Source organism: Austrofundulus limnaeus, unplaced genomic scaffold (genome assembly GCF_001266775.1).
Source record: "Austrofundulus limnaeus strain Quisiro unplaced genomic scaffold, Austrofundulus_limnaeus-1.0 Scaffold9, whole genome shotgun sequence".
Taxonomy (NCBI): domain Eukaryota; kingdom Metazoa; phylum Chordata; class Actinopteri; order Cyprinodontiformes; family Rivulidae; genus Austrofundulus; species Austrofundulus limnaeus.
The window spans coordinates 844029-852899 of NW_013952411.1; the positions used below are offsets into that span (position 1 = coordinate 844029).

The 8871-nt window shown below is 36.8% G+C and overlaps 1 protein-coding gene across 3 annotated transcripts in view; it reads left to right on the forward strand.

Annotated features, from left to right (window-relative positions):
- map3k20a (mitogen-activated protein kinase kinase kinase 20a) overlaps nt 1-8871 on the forward strand; it is a 30711-nt gene that overhangs the window by 4668 nt on the left and 17172 nt on the right. Inside the window, exons 1-6 of one of the 3 annotated variants that reach the window (XM_014001380.1) lie at nt 2949-3186; nt 4386-4473; nt 7066-7167; nt 7473-7538; nt 7625-7653; nt 8297-8434. In XM_014001380.1, coding sequence (XP_013856834.1) covers nt 7122-7167; nt 7473-7538; nt 7625-7653; nt 8297-8434 — 279 coding nt within the window. In that variant the 5' untranslated portion in view covers nt 2949-3186; nt 4386-4473; nt 7066-7121. Of the gene's footprint in view, nt 1-2948; nt 3187-4385; nt 4474-7065; nt 7168-7472; nt 7539-7624; nt 7654-8296; nt 8435-8871 lie in introns of those variants that run through there. The other 2 variants (XM_014001378.1, XM_014001381.1) reach the window with 2 other exon arrangements.

Here is an 8871-nt window from a genome sequence, read left to right on the forward strand (position 1 = left end):
CCATAAAATAAAAAGAGAGGGAGGGGGGGGCGGGCCGAGGAAAGCTGAGAGATTTCATTGGATTAGCTCAATGTCCTTCAAGAAAATCAACCAATGGACCATCACAGTTCAACTTCTTAATGAACTTCTGTGATTTTTGGGTTTGTGCATGATTGTTTTTGTTTTGTTGTCTTTATGTCTACTGGCTGTGCAACAAATTGCCCCACGAGGATAATAAAGATCCTTGAACGTGAACAGTTGACAAAACATATTTATAATATAGTTTTTTAGTTCACAACAGGCCTGGCTGGCCTAAAAATGGACMGTGGCCGRTACGTCAGATAGCCAGTCYATCCCTGGGCCGAAWAAAATGTTAWTGAGGGYCAAATATGGCCCGCGGGCCTCGAGTTGCCTTAGAGTGTACAATKAAAGGAAATTAAAAGTCACATAATTTTAAATTTTTAAGTTAAAATGAATCTAACATCTTGATAGAATTATAAAAGAAGAAAAAAAATCTGAACACATTGTTCGTTTTATCAGCTAATAATATTTCAAGTTTTGACTCCAGCAGATTGTTTCATTGCTTAAAGCTTTAATGGGAGTTCAGTGGCCGCTTTTCTTCAAACTCTTTGTTTTCTAAACATAAATATAAACAAGTGAAACGTTAACTTTTGTGAAAATACAGTGTGAGTGCTGCATGCTGAATGATTTAGCTGAAGTTGGCTGAAGAAGCAGAAACGGTTGAGCTAAAAGAAGCTAAACTAACTAAAGGCTAAAAAGAGCTCTTAGCTAAAAGAGCAACATTTTATCTGAAATATAAAACTTTTTAAAAACATTACCTAAGTGAAAAGTATAAAAAGGCTAGCTAAAAGCTAAATGTAGCAAAAGGGCTAGCTGAACATAAAAGTATGATGCATTAAAGCTAATATTAACAAAGGTCTTGAAACATTTTTCAAAAACCTGATGAAAAAGTTGTTTTTTAATTTAAAATTAGATGCAGTGGGGAAACACTTACATGGGTTTAAAATAGTGCAAAAAAGTGACAAAAATATCTGCAGCTTTTTAAAAAAAATTTTTTTTGTCGTGGTTTTATACATTTTTCTGTCATAACTCTAGTCTGTGAGTGTTTGAGCAAAACTAGTGAACTCAACTCTTTCCAGCCGAGCAGCGAGCTAACACTAAAGCTCTTTTTGTTCTGGCGGGGATGCCATTAAAAGTGAAAATAATCTCATTACGGGTGTTTTTTATACTCTCTCTGTTGTAGTAATTGGGGAGGCCATGGAGTGAAATAACAACTTTCTGACCCTGTGATGGCGTACAGCATTTTCTCTGTATTTTATTTTATTTTATCTTGTAGCAAGCTGGCTTGGCAATTAAATGCCCACTGGGTGTTTTGTCTTCATGTAGTTTAAACAACACCACAAAACAAAAATACTGGCTGTTGAGTCAGGGTGAGCTGAGGTCATGAGATTACAGAGGTTCTGACGGCGCACAGTACATTCCGGTGCTTTCCTTCGTAAACCGTGTGTTGATTCATAAAATATAGTACAAAAGCTCCAACTCGCCCGTTCCAAAGAGCCAAACTTCCCTTTTTTTTGAAGGACCAAAAAGATGTCCATCTTTATCTGCTAATTGCTGTTTAATGTCAACATTATCTTTGATTTTTTTATAGATTCAACAAAATAAATGGTAACAAATTGTCTCTGTGAGAAACTTTGCAAAGAGCAGAAATGGCTAAATTATAGTTGATTCTTTGCTATATGATCTGTTATGTGTTGACTCAACTATGCTTCATTCAGGAGTCTTTAATGTCTGAATACATCATWGATTAGAGTTCAGTAGCTGAAACAACAAAAATGTCTCACTGAATGTGTTGAGGTAAAGTGACCCAAATCTGATTATTATTTTTTTTTACTGTAAGACAGTCTGAATGTGACAAAATGAATCTAATTTTTTATGATCTAACCCAGGTCATTTTTATATTTGGTACTAAATTGGATAAATATACAATGTTTTTTAAAACATTTACAGTCTGAACGGTCGTGTCCCATTAAATTTGACTTGTACTTTATTGAAGAGTAGGGATATACGGCTGGAGCAGATGTTGACGTTATCTAAACCAGTGTTTCCCAAAGTTGGGGTCGGGACCCAAAGTGGGGTCCYGAAACATCAAGGTGGGGTCCTGAAAAGATTTTCTGAATTAATTACATTTTTGCTTTAGTTGTTACAAAGGAGGGAGGTTAGTGTATTTAAAATGAATAAATGTGGTATAAAAATATTTTTACTATGTTCATGTTTTGTTGACCTGATACAAATGTTTATCATCCAAAAATAGTTGGGGGCTCAGGTCTCTGCTACTGTTATTTTGTGGGTCAAAAGCTGAAAAGTTTGGGAACCACTGCACTTTGGTTCCCTAAGTTGGGCTTGGGACCCAATTATTGGTCATGAAGCACCTTGGATAATCTCCAGAAATCAATTTAAAGGGTTGTAAGAAAATACGTGTTCAATAACGGCTGAAGTCAGATGAAAACACCAGTGTTAAATAAAATGATCTGTGATAAGAAATAAATGTCATACAACACCAGAATTCTGGAGTGGGGGTTTATTTTGCCACTGGCTGGCAAGTCAAACCACACACACTGAATTAAAAACAGGAAGTCACTGTTTATATACAATCCAGAATCTTCAATGCCTGAGTTCGCCCCCTGCTGGCCTACGGCTGAATCCCAGGCATTCAGACAAACAATCTTCACTCTCCTGTTATTACAGCTTTAAAAATATGTGTTGTTTAATGATTCGGACATGTATCTACACTATTTTAACTAACACATAATATATAACAATAACAATGTTATATTCAGACACCCTTATCTACACTGGTGTTGTTTCTGGCATCAATACTGATCTGTAATAATTATAAATTTCTTCAGGGTAATAAAATAATTGCTGACTAACGTCTTGGTTCATATCGATACCAACACGATGACCCAGAACTTGAGTTGGTTTCTGCAGAAGTACAACTCTGTACCCGAGCAGGCAGGAAGCAACAAGATCTAATGCAAACACTGGACGAAACAAGCACGACAGACAATTTGTGGATCCCAGGACGAACAGTCTCTGCTATGATGGAAACTAATGAGGATCCTTTAAATGTAATCTTCTCGATTGGATAACAACTTCAGAACTGATCCACGCCTGCTAAAATATGTAAGATTTATATTTACTTCTGTAAACACGACATGTTGCGTGTGATGTCACGTCTTCTGAGCACTTGGGGTGGGGGGGGGTGTGGCGTGATCACACTGGAGTCTAAAGAAAGTCATGTTTAAATTATAATGTGAATGAACCACTAGAGCTGGGCGGTATGACCCAAATTTTATATCACAGTATTTTCAACAATTACACCGGTTTCATGGTATTTGACGGTATTTTTTTCCCTCACAGCTCAGCTGATAATAAAATGTACAAACTTTGCTTATTGACTTTTTTCTTTTACTGTACCTCTGTATGACTGTTTCCCTCCTCTTGTACGTCTTTTCTTCTTTGGTTGTAGACAGTAATCATGAATTTAGGTCCGATGGTGAAGGGTTGAGAAAAAATCATTATCTGGTCTTTCATTGCGTGTTAATAAAACTTAAAAAGACGACTCACTTTGCACACCAGTCAACTTCGCTACATTACAGACCTACTTCCCCCCGGGCTTTTCACTGAAGCACGCTAAAGTCTCCATGCAATAACGTCTCTGTTATAACATAGCTCATTAAATCTAACTGTGCACATCACTGAAGAGTTGTTTACTACATTCAGCAATGGTGAAAACGGGATGTTTTTTTTTTTACATCAGACCGTACAAGCAGCTGAAACACACCACCTGCCGCCAGTTGTTCCAACAAAAACGTTAGCATGCTAATACGCTTAGCGGTGCTGCAAGGAAACGTGTCCCCAGGGAAACAGTTCACTGGYGGCCGCGACRAAGTGTTCCGCACGTGTTCAGGCTATTTACACCGGTATTCAGAAAAGTTATGTCATAACAAAAATAAAAACCAGTTTTCGGTACAAAACGGTATACCGYCCAGCACTATGAAYCACACATCTGCAGCATTAAGATCTGCTGCATGAMCGGAGCCTGAGCTTGAAGATTTATAGGACCAATGTAAAAGATTACAAGAAAGTCTGGATCTTTGGAAAGAAAATAATAAATAGTGGGATTTTGCACAGTTCTGTAAATGCAGCATAAATTTTTACATAAAAAGTTAGGACATAAAACGACTCGACCTGTAGCTCATGGGTTGCCCTCTATTTGTCCTGCATCAAAACGCTTTGTCTTGTGTCTGAATAAACCTCCACTATCTTTAAAAAARAAGAAGTAATTTTTCTTCTTTTCTTTTTGTGTGTGACCCTTTCAGGCTGAAATCCTCAGCGTTCTCAGCCACCGTAACATCATCCAGTTTTATGGTGCGATCGTTGAGGCTCCCAACTATGGAATTGTCACCGGTGAGTTTRTGAATTATGATTTGATAACGCCAGTTCCTCTCTGCGACAAGCCACGTGAAAAAAGCCGTCTGTGTTACGCCAACTCGCAGAAGGTTGTAGTTGGACCTTTTGAAAGTGGAGCAAAGGTTTCTGTGGTGGCAATAAAAAAAACGGCTAGTGGGTTCAGGAAGTGTAAACGCTCATACAGCTGTTGTGTGTGCCGGGTAGATTTGTTTGTGTACTTTTCAATCCAGGGAAYGTTTTTTTTAATTCATTAGCAGTGTATAAATAATTCCAATCAGATGCCTTTCAGGTGGTACTGTATAGTCAATGGTGCTTTTCTGTGTTTTTAAATGCAAGCCCACACCATAATAGAACCACCACTGTGTCTGTACACACTTATATCTCCTCCGTAATTACTGGCAATATAAAACAAAAATTACTCATTTGGATTAATCACTCTGTAGCCATGCACGCTCAGTCTCATGTTCCTATTTCCTTTTCAGTATTTAAAATATAGATTTTTTTAACTCTTAAGAAATATAATTGAATATTTATCCTTTAAACTGCCTTGAGATGACATAAAATGTTTTGATTTGATGCCACAAAAAAAGGCAGAATTAAATAGTATTTTTGGGAACTGCAATTAATTAACCTTGCCTATTAATAACATTTGTAGAAGACACCTGTGCCATTTAAATAATCATTAAAATTTAGGTGAGCAGCACCAGAAGAGGTTTGTTTAGTTTTTGTTTTTGAAAGGTGAAAAACCCGATCAGAGCGGTTGACGTCAGCTGAGAGCTTTGAAGACGTTATTACAAAGGAATCCGGTTGTACAAGGAAGGAGAATGCAATTCAAGGAACTCAGGCGTAAACAAATCTGGGAAGTTAAAGGGCCTTGTCCAAATATTAACTTAAAAACAACAACAACAAAGAAGTCTGCGAGAATAATCTGGAAATATTCCAGATAACACAAAGATTGGATGCACAGCAGGTGCAGAGAAAACAGAAAACCTTACGGAGAGAGCGGGAAGACACACAACTAGCWACACGTCTTCAACTTTCCTGCCATTAACTTCGGAATACTTCTTCCCATCTCACCCAAATAAATCTTTTTTAAATTGTGATGTAATAAATGATGACTGGAGTGCTGAAAACATCCAGAAATATTTTTTTTATGAAAAAAGAAAACAAATGTTTGATATTCTCATTACAGTTTGATATGATTTTATACAAATCATAGTCAGAAGGTTTCTTTATTTCTTAGAATAGCAAAATCCTTATAAAATGTTATGTAATTTGACTTTTAYTAGGACTAATAAAGGAAATCAAATACAAAAAAAAGCAGCATCAGTTCTGAAATGATTGTGGAGAAAACTCCTGGTTCCTAAAAAGCCTGTAGGCCTCGTTTTTAAGAAAGTCGGRTAATCCAGAAGCGACAGGATGTCTCTGTTTATAGAAGCAGAATCTAATTAACACCAGTGAAGAAAAAAAAAAAGGTTTATGGCCATCTTGAGTCGTCCGTGTCCAGATTCATCAGCTGTGTTATAAATTTCCAGTCTTGTTGACACAGTTTCCTCTTTGTACAAGCTCTCTGTTGTCTCTGCAGCCTAAGCAGACCTGCTGTCACGTAGCAAGCTTATAAACCTGATGAGKTTTTTTTTCTTTTTTGTTTGTTTTGTTTAAGGGTAAAGGTGTATTTGCCTCATTTTTCTTTCGCGTCGAGTCAAACGTTGTGCCGAAATGAAACGCGCATTTTGCAACCGAATCCCTCCACAGGCGGGACGTCCTTTTATCTATGGAATGTGGACGTACGTCTTTAGGTGCAAAGTGCGACAGCAGACCCKCTTTCACTTTAATCACTCTGGGGAAGTGGCTGCACGATGCTTAAGATGCAGGTTTTTCTTTTCCTGTTWCGACTGCGACAAGCGTAAAAAGAGGCCCATGTGAAATCCAGGTCCATAATAATGAGCCATTGTTGTGTTTTATGATTGTTAATTGGCTCCCGTCTTGGTGCCCATGCGTGTTTACAGATCGGCGTCGGGACATTATTGGTTATTATACACAAACAGAACCTTCCTGCTGTTATAGCCGCTGCTTGTTTATCTTTATTTAAACTCCCAAATAGCCTCCGTCTGCAGATGAAATGCTGCCTGCTCTACATCTCTTTGATTTACACAAGCTTCATCAAAGYGTTCCTTATGCGTCTTAAACAGTTTTGCAGAGCATTTTTTTTTAGAAAAGTCGCATGATTGTCAAGTTTCTCACACCTCTAATGGCTCATTAGGAGCGAAACCTTTGAAAACGGAGCAGGAAGTTGATTCTTTTCTGCTAAAGACGTGAAAAAGTGCACAAAGGTGATCAATCTGCGAAAGGCCGGAAAGCAGCAGCAGTCTGACAGAGGAGATGTGGATAAATATTTCAAGTTTTCAAACATTTTTCCTCATTTTAGCGCTCGTGTCTTAATGCCACACTCAAAAACATCTTTTATTCCTGTAATTTAACAGGTTTCACTCTATTGTTTTCATTCCCATATGTTTTTCTTGACCTTTTGTTGTTTTTTTTTCTGCTAAATGTGATAAAAAAGAAACACATTTTTTTGTCCTTTCTCAGAGTACGCAGGCGGTGGCTCACTCTATGATTACCTGTCGAGTGGCGAAAGTGAGGAGATGGACATCGGTCAGATCATGAACTGGGCTGCAGAAATCGCTAGAGGTACCTGAAATATTTATTAAGTCGCTTAAATAGGATCCTAAAAAGGTGAGAATGAGTTGATGAGAACCTGTTTTGTTTCATTCAGCAACATCAAGATGTGTGTTTAAAGTTGTCAATGACAGAAATCTCATTAAACGTTTGTGAAATATTAAAAAAATATTCTGTACTTTTACATAAAATTATGATTAAATCACAATACTTCCATATCGTACATTATTGAATACATTCATAACACAATCTACGTCTCTGCAAAATGTAAATTCCAGTGAAGTTTATTCTGAAAATGTCTTTTTTTTCTATTTTAGGAATGCATTATTTGCATTCAGAGGCCCCTGTAAAGGTGATTCACAGAGACTTAAAATCCAGAAATGGTAACTGATTTTCTTTGTTATAGCATGTCCAAAATTTTATGATTGCAAAATAACTGTCTTATACAACTCCTCTTTGTTTCTTTCAGTTGTTTTAGCTGCAGACAAAGTTCTCAAGGTTGGTGTTTTAATCTAAACTCTCTGAAGTTCAATCTGAAATACAGATAATTCTTTATATTTCATTAAATCTGTGACATGTCCTGGTATGTAAAGCAGGAAAATACCGGTGATTGTATATATCTGCAGCACATGGACAGCAGAGGGCAGTGACTAACTTTACATGTAGTAAAACAAACCAGTCAGTGTGTTGCTTTTGTCATTCAGTTAAATATGTTTGGGTGGACTGAGGTAAAAAATGTAAATATGTCTATTTTGATCAGGTCCTCAAATAAATTTTAGGATCTTTTTTTCCCGTCATTAGAATGAGCTCAGTTCAATATTGTTGGATTTACTTTTTTACTGCACCACTCTAATAATCCACTGATCAAACAAATATATTAAATTGATTATAACTTGAGTTTTACTGTTTCTGCTTGTATTTTATTTGCCATTTTAGAATAATTTTTATCACTTATTGTGACTTTAATGCTCGGATCACAGAAGATATTTGCATTTATAATATTTATTTTTTGCAGATATTCATACCTYTTTAGTTGATTGTATTTAAAGTTCACATTTAAAGTCGGCCTATGACAAGCACAGTGCTGCTGTAAGTTTGCCCAACTAACCTAAATATATTGAGTTTTTTTTTATCCCCTCAGATTTGTGATTTCGGAGCATCGAAGTTCCTGTCTCACACGACACACATGTCTCTGGTGGGAACATTTCCCTGGATGGCCCCGGAGGTCATCCAGAGCCTCCCCGTGTCGGAGACGTGCGACACCTTCTCCTACGGTGTGGTGAGTGGCGTCACTGAAAATACTTTAACTTTCACTGGATCATGTCTAATGCTGATGTTTTACTGAAAATCCTGAAGCGTTCATAGTCATAAAACTATTAACTCAGCATATGCCCTTTTAGTTCAAATAACTAAAATACTCTGTAAGCATGTATTTTGGTATCTGGAAAGGAAGGTATAAAAGATGTTTCAGGACTGAAAAACTCGTTGTGAAGGATGTCTGGCCATTTTAGGGACAACACAGTTTCCTCTGATTGTGATTCTGGTGCTGGTTTATCTCAGCCCTCTTCTTCCCAAAATAAAGTTTTACTAGTATTAACAAATATGATTTGCATCTAAACACTTTTTTGTTTTATTCTTCTTGATTGAATGTTTTTTTCAGAATTATTAATATAGTGAAATTGGGCAAAACATTTTTCTTGAAATATATATATATAT